General features: G+C 37.7%; 1 protein-coding gene and 1 long non-coding RNA gene across 8 annotated transcripts; one reads left to right on the top strand and one right to left on the bottom strand.

Annotated features, from left to right (window-relative positions):
* Positions 1 to 567: 567 nt before the first annotated feature.
* On the bottom strand, positions 568 to 19228 carry LOC114914190 (uncharacterized). The gene is made up of 2 exons (XR_003800859.2): positions 19042 to 19228; positions 568 to 839 (listed from the first exon to the last, which is right to left on the bottom strand). It is a non-coding gene; the product is annotated as an uncharacterized lncRNA (long non-coding RNA).
* LOC105044864 (uncharacterized) lies at positions 12240 to 18176 on the top strand. Of its 7 annotated transcripts, none has more exons than XM_073257512.1 (5): positions 12240 to 13487; positions 13597 to 13666; positions 13836 to 14559; positions 15036 to 15154; positions 16737 to 18176. In XM_073257512.1, exons 3-5 carry the CDS (start codon positions 14400 to 14402, stop codon positions 17646 to 17648), a joined length of 1191 nt encoding a protein of 396 aa, XP_073113613.1. In that variant the 5' UTR covers positions 12240 to 13487; positions 13597 to 13666; positions 13836 to 14399; the 3' UTR covers positions 17649 to 18176. The 7 variants fall into 7 exon arrangements, with proteins under 7 accessions (XP_073113613.1, XP_073113616.1, XP_073113617.1 ...); XM_073257515.1 differs by having other exon boundaries at positions 12240 to 13666; positions 13836 to 13878; positions 13966 to 14559; XM_073257516.1 differs by having other exon boundaries at positions 12240 to 14058; positions 14192 to 14256; positions 14385 to 14559.
* Positions 19229 to 20874: the final 1646 nt, after the last annotated feature.

Here is a 20874-nt window from a genome sequence, read left to right as displayed (position 1 = left end):
TTTATGAAACCTAAACTAATTTTATTGGATTAGGTAATATGTCGAGCAATTCTTCTGCATTACAACAGCATATAGACCAGATCATTGAGTTTATTCTTGATGTGCTGGAATAGTAAGTTCTACAGTATTTCATTCAAGTCAATCTACCTCACCTGTAGATTTCGTTTCTCTTTATAAATAACTAGACATGAAACATAAGTGATCCATTCTAAATAATTTGTTTTTCCTTTACCTTTCTTTTCTTTTCTTTCTTCTTTAAAGCTCCATAGATGATACAGTGTGCGCTGCTGTTAAAGCATCTAATCTAGTTTTACCACTTATTTCATTACAGAAAAGATACAAATGAACTATTCACAACGTCGGATAACGTCTTGGTCATTTATGATAGGCCTTGATCCCGATCACATTTCTTATATTCTTAACCTGACGGTTCATAAGCTCAGTTATTCTTCTTCTATATAAATGATTACTCTGAGAGGGTGAAAACCTGGTGACTTTGCAACATTAAGGCGAAAACACAATGATGGAATGTACATGACACTGGAGCAGTTCAAGGTTTGCCCTCTATTGTCATACCTGCAAATCTTTTCATTAGCATCACATGATTACCATCAATTCTGAATTTGCATATTGCAGGGTGATGTATACATGGCATCAATAGTTCAGATCCTATCAGTTGTAAAGAGGTGGGGCTTCTCTATGGATCAATACTCCAGTGTTGCACTTTAGTTAGATATATGAAATTATTTACTTGGTATTTCTCTGGGACAACTTAGATGCAACTCTCGCAGTTGTAGGCGATATGTCTGCAAGACCAAGCAAAACAGGTTTTCCAATCACTGAAAGCAACCAAACATACTCTGAGTTAGAACTCTCAGCTTGGCATAAAAAATATTTCAATAATAATAAAGGGGCAGTTAGAAATGATGGGAATCTGAACTTCAGGTCATGCTGCCCACTTACAAGGTGGCACACACCCTGGGATTCGCAGTAACATGAAACAAAGTGGTATCAGAATCAAAGAACCAACGCTGCATCAAAAGGAAGAATACAATCTTCAAGTAGCAAACCAAGTCCCATGAGAAACCCCCAATTTAATGCTAGTACAAAGCCTCAGTAGTAGAAAAGCTAACAGAAATTTAACTGGTATAGATCTTGTATCTAATAATAAATAACAAAATTAGAAACAAATCACATAATTCCCTTATTTCAAATGATATGGCCCCAATTCATAAATGCATTTGAGCAATTCTTTACATGTGCATATGTATCCCATACCTGAAAAATGTTATATAGTTAAGTTTCAAATAATTGACATGCATATTCATATGGTTCGGCACCAAATGTGGTTGTAGCCATCCATGAATCATTATACAGATGTGCTACTTCTGTTGTTAGTCAGTACACATGCATAGAGTTCCCATCATAATGTTAAGAGCCTTCATATGAAATCTAATTTGTTAGCTCATTTACCTGTAGGAGATTCTATAGAATGCTCTGCATCATGCACTGAGCAACGGAGATGCACTTACAGGCTTGGGAGTGATTCAAGTGAATCAATACTTACCGATGGTTTACAAGCGAGCTGCACAGCTTATCTATGTAAGTCCTCATATCCTTCACTCTCCTACCAAATCCTGGTATGTAATTTTGTTGGTAGAATCTGTGTTTGGGCAGATTAAAAATGCCTACTTGTTTTTCTCTCGGAGAGGGGAAAAAAAAGAGAGAATAAAAACCAGTTGCATATCATTTTCTGATTATGATCATACACAACAGAATTTTTCTTTTTCATAATTATTTAGTTGCTGCAGTAAATGGGACATCAAGTACGCCTCAAATTTCCATTCTTGAAAAATAAATGACGAGATGATGAAAATCAAATTATGTATCTTTAATCAATTAAGGGAAAACAACCCCAAAAACTCAGAAACAAGGCTGTTGGAAATGGTTTTAGTAGGTTCAGGGAAAAAAATCATGATATTCATGGTTTCCATAAACTTCCAACAGAAATCTAACTTCAGCTTTAAAGAATTACAAATTACAAGTAACACGTGCATAGAGCAGTTTTTCAACTAAGTTGCACATCTGCATGAGTGTGAACATACTTATTCCCTTCATCTATTGTGATGGCATAGAATAAGTGTATTCCTTTTCCATTTGATGCAGGTATTTTTTAGCTAAAAACAAATTTGTATTCAGCCATCTCAGTTCAGAACTATTTTGGCTTATGCCTACGTCAAGTACATCCATGCATTCTTAGGAGAATAAACTTGGCATGGGGATGATGATTGTGGTTTGTTACACACCCACCCCACAATAACCTGCCTACTGGTTTAAGCCAAGAAGAGTGTTGGAAATTGCTGGAGGGTTGTCATTGTATGGAAAACCAGTATTGCTTGTTCTCTTAAAACTTGTGTTTAGTTGTGCACTAAAGCTGACTCAATATCAGTGAGATACACTTAGTTTGTTGCTACCTTTATTGTTTCAATACCTAAGTTGAAATAGACCATGCGGTTAATTGGTGTCTGTATAAAACCTTTATGGGTTTAATATAGAGGGAATGCCAAGATAGACCGTTCAATCGATTTAAAGAAATAAGAGACATCACGAGAAAGGAAAAAATTATTCCTTTTCATTTTTAGACAACATATATACAAAAAAAATCACTTTTCAGCACAGCTGTGGCCGGTGAGCTATATCAGTGACTGGCTTTCTACAGAAGAAAATGGAAAGGAATGCATTGACAATTGGATAAGTATCTATACAATTTGAACAACACAACCTAAAATACCATCAAATATCACTTGGAGTGGTATTTAAAACACGATAATTTAATTCATTTTAATTCATCTAAACATGAGAGGTTTTAGTTTCCAAAGCAAAAGCTATTCAAAATCAGCTGTTTTTTGGTAATTGAGAGCAAAGATACATCATTCTTGGAATCGAATGCCCACTTCTGTCAGCAAAGACAATCTCAGATGATTCCCTTGGTAGGCTGTTATTTATATGATGGTTAAATATGTTTGGCCAATGTCTCTGACAATTCAGCCTCAGAAATGTGATGGGTTATGCCCGTCTTCTTTCTCAGGGGAAAAACCTTGGCTGCAGTTCAAAAACATGCAACTCTCACAAATTTTGCAACAGATAACCATGATCAATATGAACATACTCCATTAACAAACATACTTGATACTTGCATAAATATTAAATTTTTCTTTACAACCTAACAACAACATTAATTGCTTTGATTACAACTGTAATTTACAGCAATAAGAAGCAGTCACCCGATTTTAACAGGGTAAAGCTGACACCTTATACTTGTTTGTCCAAATGTCCACCTTTATTTGCCAACTAACTGGTACAAACTATTCCTTTCCTTATTTGCAATTTCACGTATGGCAACTGTTGACCCTCCTACTCCTAACTTTGTTTGGTTCGGCAGCATTCCGCTGGCTTTACAAACAAAGTCTTGGTCAACATGCTGATTTAAACCCTAAAACAGAGAGTTGAGATCAGAAAATATAACTTCGGGTATGAACTAGATCCGATGAGGGTATGTTACCAGCAAATTTCAAAAAGTTTGTTGTTTCAAACTGTACTGCAGCCAAGGAAAAAAGAACGGTTGTAATACATTCAGTTCTCTCATAATTAGATTCTTACTGCATTCTCATTCTGGCATTGAAGTTCCCATACAATTACAGCCCCAGACGTTTTTTAGAATGATAACATTCTATCACATGACGAGTTTTGTTGTCTCTAAATATCTTCAACCATCAAGGAGGGTTCAAGTGTTGCATCATGTGCTATTGTTTAAATTTGTCTATCATCCATGAATGAAGTAATATTACCACATCTTTCCAGCCTACAACATAGTAAGTAGCTGGTCTTTGGTCATTACATTCTTTTCCCTTCAGGACAACAGCGCTCCAAGTTACAAAGTGAGCTCGATGCATTATGTAAAGGATGCAGATCTGCTAGCAAGGAGGGCAGCAGAGAGCAAGTGTCAGATATACACCCAACCAGAGAAGTCCCAGTCAATTCTACTGCAACAGAGATCATAAACACGGAGTGATAAGAACAGCTCTTTTTCCATGTTTTGCAGCTGCTCTAAAAATCTTAACTCTGGCACAAATTCATCTGTCAACAGTGCGGCAAGAGCCATATGCTTTCCTCCAGCGTTTGCCAGATATTTTAGAGATTCCCATTCTAATGAGAAAGAACCCACAATTTTCAGTGGCGTGGATTGTTCTTTCCTTGATGCTGATGACATCCTGGGTTCAGGCCTTGTTGTAGGTCCTAACTGCATGCTTGAGACCAATGAGCTGCTTAGATTGATCTCTTTGGTTGGTACACCAGAATTCATGTCTTACTGGTGGGGACATTCATACAATCACTGCTGAAGAGAAAAAAACAGATTGTTCTCAGCTCCATGACTCAGATAGGGCAGTGGTCAAGGTTGGAGCAACCTGGACAAACATCTATCTCCTATCTGCCATCCTTGCAGTCACAACTCAGTGAGTTGAAACCAATGGGACAGAAGAGGTCGGCACACCCTGAACCCTATCCATGCTTGGCTTCAAAGACATCATCTTCGATCACTTTGGGCTTCTGTGAGCATTCTAAGTCTCGCCGCCCATGCAGGCCAAGCACTGTGAATCTATGTCGCAGTCCGAAGTAGAATTTGACCTATTTGTCAATTACTCTTGCGGGCTTGAACTTTGAAACGGATCGCAGATAAAAGCAAGCTTCCCTTTGCCTCCTCTCTTTCTATTACGTATCATCATCTGAACTTTGTACACCAAATAATGACAATTATCTAAATAAATTATTTCTTTTCATAGACAAGTCAGATTCAAAGATGAGACTTGAGATTAACACATGGACACTAGGGACTCGAAAAACAAAAGACCACATGGATGGACTAACTGCAAACGCTTAAGGATGCTTGCTGGATGCTTCAGGAATTAAAGCAGATTCACGACTCCTTTTAGCTCTTGCAATTATAAATTCCTCTAACAACTAAATCCTTTAGCTAGACCATGGCCTTGGTGCAATTGTAAGGTCACTCTATTATGACTTGGATGTCACGAGTTTGAACCATGGAAACAATTTCTCTGCATGTGAGAGTAAAAGTGTATATATCTAACCCTCTCTAGAGTTCTCAGTGGCATGAACCGCATCTAATGGGGCGCCCTTTTTTTATTGAACTCTTAGGGTCCGTTTGGTTGGGGATAATCTGACATGAAAAAATGAATCTCATGTCAAATTACCATGTTTGGTATGAAAAATGAAAGAGAGAGATGGTAAAATAATTGGTTGGCCCCATGTTTATTTTTGGAAGAGAGAATGTAAAATAAATACTGTGGGAGGGTTGGTATTTGATAAATTTTCAAGTGACAGTAATCTATATTTGACAAAAATACCCCTAATAAAGCTATATATGTAATCATTGAATTTGTTTTGATGTCTTTCCAAATTCATTCAATAAAGGACTTTCACAAAAAAATTAAGATGGAGATGACATTATGAAAAAGGCTATGTGATTATAGTCATTATATAAAAACTAATTGAAGATGACAATGCTATCCTAGTATTAAAAAATTATTTTATATTGAATGGTATATTTGTAAATTTGGTTATATTTCCATAAAGATTTACCTCCAACCAAACATAATAACTTTTTTCCAGTATCATTTTTCAAAGTAATTTTTCCTCCAACCAAACGTAGTAAAAGTTATTTTCCTCCGCAATCATCTTTCCAGATAAATAATTCCCAAGAATTGTCAGATTACCCCGTAATCTGATATATCCCAACCAAATGGACCCTTAAGGTATTTTGTTGGAGTATCTGATCTAATAACCATTAAGCATGATATTTTTGAAGAAAATTATCCAGGAAATATCAAAAATGCAATTTGGAGTAAATCCAATATGGGAATCTTAAATCCAAGAATGTGATTTTAGGTGCTTATATATGATATTTACTTCAGCAACAACTTTAACAAGAATAAATTAAAACTTTGCTCACATAGTTTCGAGTAAGATTAAGAAGGAATTCTGTATCTACAATATAACCCACCACAAGGATCTCTTTGGATAATCCAGCAAGATTGGGTTGGATTTCCTATTAGATTCATAGATTGGGTGGGCCATTTTGGCATAGTCCATATCAACCAACACCCCCCTCCGAATCTTGAGGGAAGGAGAAAAAGAAGACTTTTGTGAAAATTTTTCTTCTCCCAGTAAAAATGGGTAGGGAGAGACACATTTAATGTGGCTGGGCTAGGCTATTACGCTTTAATGCTAGAAATCTTGTTCTCGATATCATGGATCCAGCAAGATTACCTACGTAGGCTCTAAGCAACATTAATACAAAAAATGAGTTTCAGATGAATAGAGCATAAGCGGTATGATTTCAATTATATAACCTGCTAATATTGGAGAAAATATTGTACCGTGACACATTTGCCTCAATAGGATCATCTGTGAGGGTGAATAAAGCTGACAACACTTCCACTCCACCAAAAAGAACAAAACACAAAAATATCAAAGGTAACTAAAAAGCAAGAACTGGGAGATCTCTAAAGCAAAGTCCATGGAAAGCTAAGTACATTCTTGATTAGAGAACAGGGTGTCAAACAGTAAGTGTGCTTTTGAGAAAGTTTAGATCTCCTGTGGCAAACAGGGTGTCAAACAGTGAGTAATTACAAAAATTTCTCTAAGAAAAGGTTGAAATTATAGGAACATCCAGTAGTTTCCAAAACCTACAGTTACATTCTTAAGTTTTAGTCAACCTTACAATCTAACCCATACCGTTAGACAATCTGTTAATATTAATTTAAATCCATTTACCAAGTCATTATAATTTTTTGAAATGATAAAAATAGCCTCGAACAAAAGATTAAAAATAACCTATTAGAAAAGAGATATCGATGGACGACAAGTTGCCTATCGGGGGAGGTGGGGTCTCTTCATCCAGACCACCAAAGAAAAGGTCCTGGAGAAGCTTGGCAGTGGAGGGCTCCATGGTGCGCGGGAGGTTGACGTGGCCGATGCCGTAGTTGAAGGGGGCAGCAGCTGTCTTGCCGGTGGCAACGTTGAGGAAGCCATCACTGTTGGGATAGGCAAAGCAGGCAATGGTCGTGAGGGTAGAGCAGATGGCAGTGGGGATCCAGTCCAGGTGGGCCCCTTTTGTGGAGGGCGACAAGGCCGCCAACATGGGACACGACATGGATGTCCTGGAGACGATGCTGAAATTCATCCACCGTGACTCCACCGATAGCCCCATAGGCCCCATTGCACCGGTCCATGCAGCTACAGGATCTCCGACATCACCGCATTTGGCCCCTGCGATGAAAACGCTGCCACCACCAGCGATGGCCGCACCCCCACCTTCGTCCCCCTGAACATGATGCTTGCCATCGAACTCATCTTGGACTACAGATATGCTGTGATGGCATCGCCGGCTTTTTCGCCGAATCAAGAGGTGGGAAGGAAGTGGGCGTTGGCGAAAAGCTCCTCACCATTAGCATCTGTGTTGGTGAGGACCATCTCGGCTCCGCCGCCTTCTCCATAGCATTGAACACCCCGATCGCCAAGAACAGGGACCAGAACCCCCTTCACTGCCCCCTCGCCGCCTTCACTGGCCATCGTGAGGCCCCGCTCGGTGCCACTATCTTCAACATCCTTGTCGCCGCCCTTTGTCGCTCATACCGCCACAACTCACACAAAATCTGCTTGAGGAAAAAATCCGACCGAAACCTAAGAAACCCCTCCGATCTCTCTCAGGTGCTCTCCTTCAATGGAAAGAAGAAGCGAAAAGGAAAAAAATGAATCTATGTGGGACAAGGTCTTACCTTTTAATTGTTTGGTATTTTCTCTGTTTTCGTTGATTTTTCCAATGCTTTCCCCCAGCTTTTCCTCTGTTTTTTCCCAAGATTTTGTCTTTTCCGCATCCATGCTACGGTGTCTCCACCTCCTAGATCGGAGACCTCTGCCATAAGCCTCCCACATACATCATCCTCCCGACCTACCCTGTCGGTCGGTGCCGTCGTGGCCCCTCCCGCTGCAGCGGGCCTCCTTCCTCTCTGCCTTTTCCTTTTTCATCTCCTCCTCCACAGTTGGATAGTCGTGGAAGAGGAGGAAGGCAAATAGAAGGTGACAAAGGGCAGAGGGACATAAATGGAGGCCGGCGGCGGAGAGGATGATAGTTTTTTTTCAGCCTGCTTGCCGCACACCACATGGCCCTACTCATCTCCCTCTACCACCTCGATATCATTAAGCTCGTCTTCCCCAACGCCCCCTCCCGCACCGCTGCCCTTCGCCACATCTTCGATGGCCCCATTCACCTCAACTCCATGAGCATCTTTCAACACTCCATCTAGTACGAAGCCGGCCACCTCTGGACGTGTCCATCTCCTGGGGCTTTGCTGTCCAACTGGTAAAGGTTGAGGGGCAGAATGGCGGATGAGCCAATAGAGAGAGTTACGGGGCCCACTGTTGAGGAGGAGGATGTCACCAAAGTCCCGATCGTAGAGGATGGGGCGCGCATTAGCAAAGACCTCCACTTACAGACAAACCCTATTCTTGGATTTGGTAAGGATAAACCCTTGGAGAATCAAAGAGGAAGATAAGTGAGGAAAGGGAGAAGAAGATGATGAAAAAGGATTATTGATTTATTAGAGATGGTAATTTGGTCATTTCATATTTCTAAAACGGTTTCGATAACGCCGTTACATTTCGGGGATGTAAGTATAGGTTTTGGAAACTAATGGGTGTGATTGTAATAAACGCAAATCTCAAGGGAATTTTTGTAATTTACTCAACACAGAAATATCAAATAAGTAACTAAAAAGCAAGAATTAGGAAATCTCTAAAGCAAAGTCCATGGAAAGCTTAGTACATTCTTGATTAGAGAACAGGGTGTCAAACAGCAAATATGCTCTTGAGAAAGTTTAGATCTCTTGTGGCTGCATGACATGGCCTTCTCTATAGACAAGGAGGGATTGGCCACCATGGGAGGGCTAATAGTGCAGCAAGGTAGAGGCTCAAGACATAGTTCCCATCTCACAACACCCATAAGGGTGCAACTGCAATGGCCAATCACCACTAAGCCACAAAGAAGGCCATACACACTAGATGAGCTTGCAAAAGAAAACAATTATCATATCTTCTATTGGAAATGACCTAAGACCCCTAAAGCTTGGGTGACGTCACACCCATCTCAATTGGTTATTTTATGACATGTGATGTCTCTTTTCTGGGTTCTCTCAAGAATGCCTAAAAGCATTGTTCCCTTATATCTATCTAACCCAATAGACTATATTGAATGTCGTATCCACTATGATTTTTGTGCAAAATCAGTTAGATGAGGTTCATGAGACTATGGCACATCTCTTCTACTTACCATAAACTTAGAATATACTTCCTCTTCTTTATTGTAATGCAAACATACCTCCACAGATCACCATGTCAAAAAATCATATAATAGGACAAATAAAACAAATAAAAGAAGCATCATGAAAAATGTATCATATATTTATTAGTACTACGACCACCATCACCACCAATTAAGCTATAGGCTAAGGAGACATGTGGAAGTCATGCGACTTAATATCTCTATGATGGACCAAGGAGACAAGCATATTGTCCCAGACCAATCAGTATGTATTGTACCTACTAGGAACTGGTATCTAGCATCCCTAAATACTGGTTGGGGGAGTCAGATTTTATCAGCCCCAGACTGCTCATTACTAGCTTGAAGGTGTTGCTATACTCTTTTTTCCTGCTTCATATTGGGAGGTGTTTTAATACATCAAATATGGTCCTAGCTAGAATAACCATTAGAAAAATACAAATTAGAAAAGGGAGGAAAAGAAATTTGGGACCAAAAATGGTAATGCCACAGGGCTTCCCAGCCAAATACAACCATGTCATCCAATGCCCATGTCTGTTATAAAACATACCTTACCAAACAGCAACCAACATAGGCCTACACTGTTTGAAACCTTGGTTTCCACCATAGTTAAAACTTAAAACAATGTTGTACTATAAATGTCATGAAAAGTGAACTGAATCAAGAACATGAAGAGCAATCTTGTTCTTCTATGTCAAGAAACTATATTAACCCCTACTTTCTCTAATGCTGCTTCAATTTATGTCAGTGTGAACTATAAATACAAGTGAGACAAGGTGTAGTTCGACTGCTGGTGCTCTTGTCAAGAGAGGATCTATTTGACAATTTGTGATTTTTGTAAGCTTTGGTGGATAACTTTGATAGTAAGGATGGAAACCTTGACTCATTATTTAATAGCTTGAAGTTACATACAACATAAAAATATGATTCTTCACCTTACAGTCTTAATCATGCATTATTCAGTTTAAGAATAGTAATTCCAATAGATGACAAGTCCTTTCAAATTTTAATTGTTACTAAATATGGATTTTCTTGATACAACTAAATTAGAAATCAAGGTCTGTCGGACTGATATGGAGGATCATACCAGCTGGTGACCAATTTGGTACGGTACGAGTCTATAGTATACTGCACCAAAGCATATCAAAATAGGGAGAGGAAGGTGAGAGAGAGGAGGGAAGAGAGAGGGGGAAGAGGAAGGAGGGGGAGAGAGAGAGAGAGGGAGGCAGAGGCCTCTGGACTCATTTGAGAGCAAGAGAGACTGAGGCCAAGGTGTCCAACAATAGGGAGGGCTTCACGAGGGCTAAAACTACCTTCAAGCCATTCAAATCCGGTGATGAGGACCAAGAGAGAGGAGGGGGGGCTTTGAGTTACTATTTGGCAGAGAGAGAGAGAGAGAGAGTGGAGGCTCTAAGCATCCAGTGAAGAGAGCCCTCAACAAGCATAGAGAATCGAGAGAGCCCTTGAAGGCTCTCAAAGCTCTAGTTTGAACCAGGGGGCAAGGCAAGGGAATTTATAACCTGAACCAACAAGCACGGCTGAACCATTTTGCATCGGCATTGTTCGGTTTGGTACGAACTAAACTGTCCGGTTTGGATTGGTTCAACATTCCTTGTTAGAAATACTAGTATACTAAATTACCAATTGTTAAAAGTTTCTTTTTTTTGACCAGCAATACCATAAAATGACTACTAATAAATATTTTTATCCTTAGTGTCCCACGCATTTTAGGCTATGAGTGGGCTGGGTTAGGAATGATCCATCTTAAACATATTTAATCAGAAATGGAAGTGGATCTAAGAAATGAAACCAAACATGACCAAACAATTGATTTTTTTTGTGGTCTAGGTCGAGTCACTTTTGGGTCAAGTCCAGATCTAAGAGGCTAAATTTGGATGTTTGAACTAATTCTTTTCATTTTTGCTTTCAAGGAAAGAACTAATCTTTTTCTAGTCTATGAAATTTAATCATACCGAGTCCAATTCTACATGGTCCAACCAACTTAGAGCAAGACTAATTTTGGGACCCTCACATGAATCATGGGTCTCATTTAAGGTGTGTGCTGGTTCTTACACTTCCAAAAGCATTTAAGCAGTTCATTTACTGCCCCCTTATCAGTTTAATCGTTTTCATCAATGCCATCCACATCTCAAACGTCTGATATCTCAGATATCCTCAAAGTGCTGTCATTTGTCGTGTTGTATTTAAGAATGTACTATATGTAGCACCAAAATGCCCAAATGTATCACCAATGGAGGTTGATTTGCATCTGGGAAATTGTGCAAAGACTTCTAACCAAGGATCTCAAAAATTCTCTAAGGTAGGATCTTCTTACTTTCAGTCAGTTGTGTAATTTTGAAGTTTGAATATGCTTATTATATTATTCAGCCTTCTTCCTTTCATCATTTTTCTCCAACATCTCTCCTATGTATCAGTCTATGATGTCATGAAGTATGCCAGAGAGAGAGAGAGAGAGAGAGCCTTTCCCTCTTTCTCTAAGATAGAGAATTTAGTCTGCACAGTACAGTACAGAATTTGAGGCCAATATGATAACAGTATGCTTCCAACATAGTTTGTAGTATTGCTTCTGATATCTCCTTTTGTGTATGTGTGTACATTGTTTTACGGTTGCTATTGTGGTTAGGGTTAATTTTTGGGTCCACAAATGCAACAGATCGAGTTTATGGTGCGAGTATAGGTACCAACACCTTTTTCTTTTTGTTTTATAATTTTTCTTTTTCTCTCTTTCTGTTGTTTTACAGAAACAACATAAAAAAGATCTAGGGCATTGTAGGCTGATGCCCAGTCTACAAATATCGGAAATTCAAAATCCAATGGGAAAACTTGGCAAGATTTCTCCTAAATTTCCTGATTTTCAGGGCAAAAAAATTATAGGAGTGAGCAATTTATCTTTATCCCAACCTCTTGTAGGCGTAGAATTAACTGAATGTGTCTCTAACTGGCCAGATCTGAATTTTCTGAACCTTCCGCTCACTCTCTTTCTCCCTTTCTCACTTCCTTCCCCCAATTGAATGCAGAATAGCTAAAAAAAGGTTTCTGGGCTGCTTTTGACTCAAGCAAAACCCGCTAGAACTGAGTACCAACACCTGTTCTGTGACTCAGTTCCCTCCCAATCTTGTACATCATGCCTGGTACAATAGGGTCAGGTCTTCAATAATTATAGATATTTCTTGAGATGAGAAGCAAAGAGTTATAGTCCCAATACTTTTCTTATGAAATGAATTAGACTGTGATGATGGATATCTCAACCCACCAGTTTCTAGTTAACAATCAAATATTTTCAAAAAAGAATAAATTATTTTTCTTGATGTATATTCTCCTTCCTACATAGAATCATGTTTGTGCTATCTCATCTATTAGTACTCTCTTTTTTCCTATATGCGGACACTATGCAAAATAAAGAAGCTAGAGAGATTCATGAAAAGAAAGGAAATTTGTAACTGAAAAACTCATTGACAATGATTTATCTTAAATAGAAAGTAATGTATGAACCAACAATAGGAACTTCTTTCTTTTTATATCAGGTTATTTTTATTTTTTATTTTTTTGAAGGGAAAGTAACTACCATAATGGCTGAGGGAGGTCGAAGGAGAAGTGCTAGATTATTAGCCCTTGAAGAAAAGAAAAACAAAAAAGAAGCACATGTATCAATGGATCTTGTGCAGGCAACAAGTGATGGCCAAGAAAGAATGCAAAAAAGAGGTAGAAAGTTAGAGACAGCTAAAATTTATGAGGTAATTTGTTTCATAAATTTTTCAAGATCTCTCCAGCAGTATGGAGCACTTCTCTGAGGAAAAATGAAGATTTACTCATTTTGACCCATGCATTCATTTCACTGAGTATCACAATATTTGGCTCTAATATTAACCGTTCCTAATGAGGTCACAACCAAGTAAACTGATCTAGCTAGACTAACATTGCATTTTCAATCATGACAGTTAGTTGAGAAATTCTCTTTAATAGTCTCATATTTGAAGCTACAGTTTACAATAAGGGTGTTCTTGTTTGCAGGAAGCACAATATCCACAACAAGTTCTTCCAACCCATCATGGTAAAATTTTCTGCTTTAAAAGCTAAAAAAACTTTAGATAAGTGGCTTGCCAATGTGAGAATTCGATGATGGTTATACACTCTCAACTAATTTTATTTTCATTGGGCAGCAATCAATAATTCTACATTACGAAAATGTGAAAGTGAAATTATCGAATGTATTCTTAACCTGATCCAAGCGTAAGTTATTATGCTATATTTATCTAGTCAATCTGCCATACCTGCTGCTCATAGTTTCTTTTAAAACTAATTAGACATGAAAGAAAAAACTAAAGATAGTTTCCAAACTACAAAGTCCAGAGTAATGTTACAGCAACTGAGATTCATTTTATCTTTTGTTATGTTACAGAAAAGATGGAAAAAACCTTTTCTATTTGCCAAAAGACTTCCAGGTTTATCTTCATACACTTTGATGATGCCATTCAATATTCAGTAATATTATCGACCAATTTAATGAAGAATGATTTATCTCTGTTTAGATTAAAAAGAAAACAGTGAGAAAACCTGATAACTTTGCAACAATAAGGGCTAAATTCCAGGAAGGAATCTACCGCTCACTTAAGAACTTTGAGGTTTGCTTTCTGTCTTCTAGTTTTCTATATCTCAGGCTTATTGACTCCATTCTCGTGCTTTTATTCATTCTTTTACCTTCATTTGGCTATTAATGCACAATCACCCTCTCATTCTTGCATTCACATTTTGTAGGCTGATATTTATTCAGTATTTCACAAGGCAAATCTAATGCCCCAGATGCTACGACTTTCCAGAAGGTAAGTCTGCCACGTGTGTCACTACATAGCTTTAAAAGTATTACAATTTCATATACAACAAACCATTCGCATGTATCACTACAATAGTGTTGGCCTCATTAACTGAAAAAGAAGATCCAACATTGCAGGCAGAAGAATTGAAAATGGAAGTAAAGCTTGCTCTTGAATGTCTAAAAAACAATAAGACAAGTTGTGAGAAACTCTCAGAATGGAGCCAAAGATATTTCAATACTGCCGAGGAAGTAAGAAAAGATGGCAATCTCAGTACTTTGATTAAGGCTGCCAAGCCACAGCATCCACAAGGTAGTTCACCTCTGACAATTCATAGTGACATGAATCAGGGTGCTATGGAAATAAATGTTGCAGCAAATGGAAGAATCCTATCTTTGAATCAAAACCCAACCATTATGAGAACTTCTCAAACTAGGGCTATCTCAAGGCCTTGCTATAGGAAAAGTAATGGGGGTTTCATGCATAAAGCAGGCATCTAATAAGAAGCAACTTAAAGTAAATTAAACACATAATTTTGTCAGATTTCTCTATGCACAAGTCCCGAGTAGAACATGCATATGTTTTTATATTTATATATGCATGCCTACTGGTGGATGAATGGATGCATGCATGTATAATAAGCCAATATAGAAATACCAAAAGAGCATAAGTTTTTTGCTGTCTCTTTTCCTAATCATATGCCTATACAAACTCAGAGTTTAGTCATTAAAATCGTAAAGATGTTATATTAAGTCTCACTCAATTAACTTTTTGGTTATCCTCTGTAGATTCTGTAGAATGTTCTAATCCTTGTACAGAGGAACGAAGGTATACATACCAGCCTGGGAACGATTCTAGTGAGCCAATAGTTTCAATGGTTTACAAACAAGCGGTGCAGCTTGTTTATGTAAGTCTGATATCCTTATATTCTTATACTTTTTCTATCCTCATGATATTATTGCTAGAATATTTTTTCCTGTGGAATAGTTAACAAAATGCATGCTTGCAAGCCACTATTTGTTATTTATTGCTATCATAAGTTTCAACTAACAAACTCTGAACACCAATCATTCCCAAAGAAAAGAAACTATGAAGATCATGCCTTTACATTTCTGCAAATCTGCATGAATAAGAACCTGCTTCCATTTTCCCATTAATGGTATGTAATGTTTCCAGACTGTGAGCCAAGACTTCCTGATCCTTGGTGAAACATGATTTTGACTATGCTCCACGGCCTACATTATACCAGTGGAATAGACTTAGCTTGTCATTGTTGCCATTATTTATTCTGCAGTTTAGGTTTGAAGAGTCCATGTGTCTAAATAGTACTTTGGACAGCACGTTATGCATTTGATATGGAGATTATATGTCCCAATACTCTGTTTAAACAATTCAAAAATAAGCAAGAGATCTTGAGAAACAAATAGTTTATTCTTTCTCATTTTTAACTAAAAAGGTTACACAAATGAGGTGGTCCATGGAAGCGAATGTAACTTTCAGATATAGCCACATACGCAAATTAGAGTCTGATAGTTGTGGTGTATGAGCTTTTTCATTTATAGGCCTCTTATGAAAAATGAAGTAATAAAATGACAATCATAAAAATTTGAATGATTTTCAATAAAATTGTTTTAGACATAAAAATCAAATACTGATAGTAGGGTTTGATTAAAGCTAAGCCTGTTAACATGTAGTCTTATGCATCTATACAGGAGCAATTCAGATTCCTCAGAAAACCCATGCAAACAGGAGCTTCTGGAACAATTTTCAAATGCATGTCATTTTCAACAACATACCATTCCATCCCTTCAATGAAAGGATGGTCTCTCTATCTGCCATTTCTTTCTTTTTTGAAAAAAAAGGAAAGAAAGAAAAAGATGTTCTTCAGAACATTTTTGCAATTTTGATGGTGTTCAGCTGTTGAAAAATATAGTTTAGTTCTCAAGATCATTAATCCATGGGAAAGCAGACTTTCATATTCATTAGATTTTTTTTTCTACATGATGAAGCAAAAAAAAAAGAAAAAAGAAAGAGACACCATTAGTTGGCTTTGACTATAGCTGAATTTACATTAAGAAGCATCAGTTACCTAGGACAAAAATGTAAGATTTTAATTGCCAATAGGCCTGTTGTTCCAAGCTATACAAATCCAAAAGGAAAAGAGGGGGGAAAATATCATAAGTGCACAAAATTTTATTATCACAGATTCTTATTGTGTTTTGTCTGGGTGTAAACTTCCTCTCTTACGGTTATAGATTCAGGTGCCCTTTAAAGGTTGCTTGTCAATGTTCTACCAAATGCAGACTTTTATTGTTTCTCTCACAAGACTACTCTTATAGACGAAAAGGGGACCTCTGTGTTTGTCATATCTATCTAACTTGACCACTGTTTTTGTCAGAACAACAACAGTCCACCTATGACCTACCTACCTACCTATCTATCTATCTATTGTAACTCTGATATCTTGTCACTTTCCTCTATTTTCACAGAACAAAAATGGTCCAAGCTATGAAGAAAGCTTGACAAATTATGTAAAGGATGCTGGCCATCAAGCAGAGCAGGCAGCAGAGCATACCTCTCAGGAATATGCTCAATGCAAAGAGGCCCAATCTATGCCCTTTCACTGGACACCATACACATCAAGTGACACTACTAGCTTCTTCCCCCAGTTTGCCAGCTGTTCGAGCAACCCTAGCTTTAGCAGAAGTGCTGCTGCTGACATTGCTGCAAGAGATACGCACTTCTCTCCAACTGCTGCCACAATTTCCACAATAACCAGTGGCCAGCCTTTTCCTTCTGCTGGTACCAATGAGAAATTGGGGTTAGACCTCAACGAAGGACCTAGCTGCAAGTTGGAGACTGATGAGCTACTCAGAACATTCTCTCAGATTGGCATGGCAGAATTCTCAAAGAGAAATGAGAACATACTGACATCAACTGCAAGCCAAATTATGGAACCAAACCAAAGCTTCAGTCCATTTCTTAATGGTGAAAAGGATTGTGCTATGACTACAGCCACACCAAGCTATACCATTGCCAGCCCAATGTCTCACTTAGGACAATATGTAAGGTGGGAACCAGCTAGAAGGATGTCTATCTATGACATACTATTCTTGCAGTCACAACGTGGTGATGGTGACTCTGAAAAACTGGAACAGAATGGTTTGGCAGGTCCAAAACCCAATCCACATTTGGTTCCACATGCATCATCTTCTGGATATTTTAGCTTCAGAGAGTACACTAGGTCTGACCCAAAATCATCAAAACAAAAGGGATTGGCAGTTTCTGAACCCAGGGGACACTTGGCTCCAACAGGATCATCTTCTGGCAATCATGGCTTTGGTCCTTATGTTAGCACCAGTAGCACATTTAATCCAAGAACCCTGAACTTGTTCAAGTAGAGTTTCTGTTTGTGCACAACTTTGTGTTTGATTTCAGACCAGTTTGCATAAAAAATAAGCTTTCTTTTGCTCCTTTCTTTTACTGTAATAGTTCATTGTATCCCAAGAACAGTTTTTTGTCCTTTGTTCTCATGTTTGTAGGCTGAATAATAATGATCATTTAGTTATCTTGCTACTTCTGTTAACCATGTAAGGATACAAATGACATTTGAGATCTAATATGTTGGCATTTATTTCCAGGATACCAGAGAACTTAGTCTCATGCATACACTTCCAGCAACAATTTTCTTGAAGAATTACTTTTATATACTATCTTATAGGAATGCTTGGTCTAATAATCATTACTATGTTATCAAACTTTCTAGAGTCTAAAGCATCCTTAATCACAAGAGTTAACCTCAATAATGTACCATGGCCGAAGAAGCCAAAGCTGGAACATGTCTACAAGGGGGGATGAAATCAACAAATAGATTCTACATCATTTACATTTCAAACTAACAAAGAGGGAGGAAAAAAAGGACTGCAAAGGATCTGATGCAAGACAACAAGCTCTGATACCAAGCTGACACAGGACAGAAGAAGACAAGGAGAGAGAAGAAGAGGAGGGAAGAAAAGAGGAGGAGGAGGAGAAGAAGATAGAGGGAGAGCCGGAGAGGGCAATCCAATATTCTCAAATCTCAATAATGCACACTTGTGTTCTCATTTACATAGCAATGGGTGTATATCGACTCAAAATTCTAATAAGAGTATGTACAAAATAGAATACTAGAGTCCTCATAAAATTCTAGTCCTAGAGTCCACATAAAAAAAAATGCATTTCTCAAGTTCCCAATAAAATAAAAGTTTCTAATTTCTATAATTGCACCGATCAGCAGCGCGCCCCGATTTATTATCGGATGATCCTCCAATAGAATCCAATATGTAACTTAGAACATCTAAATTCTAGAAACATGATTGCAGTTGATTGCATTAAAATATGGACGTAGAAATACCAAAAGAACAATGAACTTCCGCCAATCTTGAGCAACATTTACAATGAACTGGCAGATCCAACATATAAATCATGACACCTACCAAAACAAGTTCCCCATCATAGGATAGGTATGAGGAGTTTCATTGGCTAATCTAACAAACATGTGTACAAAAAGTTAAGAAAATCATGAAATGAAAGAGAGAGACTATCGAGCCAAGTTATTTGCGGCCCCGAACACATGAAAGCATCAACCATGCTTCAAGTCTACCAAACCAGAGGCATCACAGATCACAGCATTCACCAAAGAATTAGATCAAAGGATTTCACATCAATTCAAGAGATATTCTTAGGAAAATAAAATACAAACTGCAGGGGCTCAAGGATATCTAAACTACCGGATTGGAGAAAGATCCCACGTACCTCATCGTACCTTCTTCGCCTCCTTTGAAGTGCCCTCAAGAATCACCCGGCCAAAAATTCTTTCACAAGAAAGAAACAAGAAACCGACCGAAGGAGGGAAAAATTTCTTGGCCATAAATCATGAAGATCCTTCTTTTGGGATTTTGTGAGATAGGGTCTTTTATATTTAAACTTAACCCCCCTCCTTTTACTTTTTATCACCAGATATAGATGCGTCAGAGACACGTGATCGTTTATTGAGGGTTAAGGTCACGTCGGCATCTCCAGTGCCGATATTACTTAGAACGTCACGTAACACCCTTTTTACCTATAAACCCCTGTCAAATTTTTATATTACCAAGTGATAGTACAGCTGCGCCGACTTGCCTGACGAGTAAGGACTGGCGTTTGAAACCATGGTCTGGATCTTTCTCACGTATAGAGCATGTGAATCTAATGATAACTTTATGTTAGATTTTGGTGTTCCTTTTATTTTGTTTCTTAAATATCAGCAACTCGTTCCGAACTTTAGCAAGTTCTCCGTATCTTATTTCAAACTGCAATTCTGTGCACTAGGCCAAATTGTTCCCAGAAAACCAAACTCAGGCTTATGGGTTTTGCACTTTTCCTTATGCTCTTGTATCTAATGAATGTTGTTCTTAAACAAGCAGAGACTCAACATATAAATGATTTGGTTGCTGCGAACTATCTAAGAGTTTCTGACACACAGATTGATTTCAAACTCTTACATCAATTGTAAAGGATGTTTATTTTTTGCTCACTATCTGATTATAGGAATATGCTTGGAAGTTAAAAGGTATTTATTTTTGTTTTTTTTTTCGCTACTTCCCTCCAGAAGTCATGACCAATTTACGATAAATGATTTCAAATTGGGACAAAATGCCTTGTGGATACCTTTTCCTTTCCTCTTGGTTAGGGAACATAATATAGTGTTTGTATGCATGCTTATTTACATGCTTCTTACTTCTGGTAAATCTTTCTTATAATCATTGCAACAACTCACCTCATTTATCTTGCCCCTGCTTTTGACATGCTAATTTTGCATTCAATGCTATCAAAAAAAAAAAAAAAAAAAAAAAGGAAGGCCATTGGTAAAGTGATAGTTGTCATTAAGAATTCTGCAAGATGATCAAATTTTGGATATTCATTTCATGAACCAAGTGCAATAATCGTGAAATTTTCTTGCATGCAACCATGCCTTATTATACTTGTTCAAGTGATAATAAATAAATGCAAATGATGCTCAAGATGGTGTCTTAAGAAAAAGCCGCCAGTAAGAAAAAGACATCTATGTATATTAAATGCTAGCACTCATCCAAATAAGAGTTTGGTTTGGCTTTCCTACTTGTCCCCGGTCAAAAAAAAAAAAAAAAAAAAAAAAAATATATATATATATATATATATATATATATATATATATATATATATATATAATATGAATATGAGGCATTTCTATCTTTGATGGGAATTCGGCTTCCGCTTTGTTCATATATATATAAAATATGAATACGAGGCATTTCTATCTTTGATGGGAAGTCGGCTTCCGCTTTGTTCATGTTTGCTTGACTAGTGCTATGGACCATTCCTAGTACTTCTATTGTTGCATATGCGTCTAGCCTTGCTATGCTTTTTTGTCTCAGGCCCTCAAAATATCGACAATTTATACAAAAGTGATTGAGACCTCCAGGAAATAATCTTTAATGTATGAAATACTTAAAAGGGCAGAGCACTGGCAACAGTTCACACTTCCATCTTTTAAGCTTTAGTAGTATGCCAATATGATATAATTTTATCCCATTGTTTTTTCTTTTTTTCTTCTTTTTTTTGTTAAGG

The sequence above is a fragment of the Elaeis guineensis genome, chromosome 5 (genome assembly GCF_000442705.2).
Source record: "Elaeis guineensis isolate ETL-2024a chromosome 5, EG11, whole genome shotgun sequence".
Taxonomy (NCBI): Eukaryota; Viridiplantae; Streptophyta; class Magnoliopsida; order Arecales; family Arecaceae; genus Elaeis; species Elaeis guineensis.
This window is presented reverse-complemented; position numbering and strand designations above follow the sequence as displayed.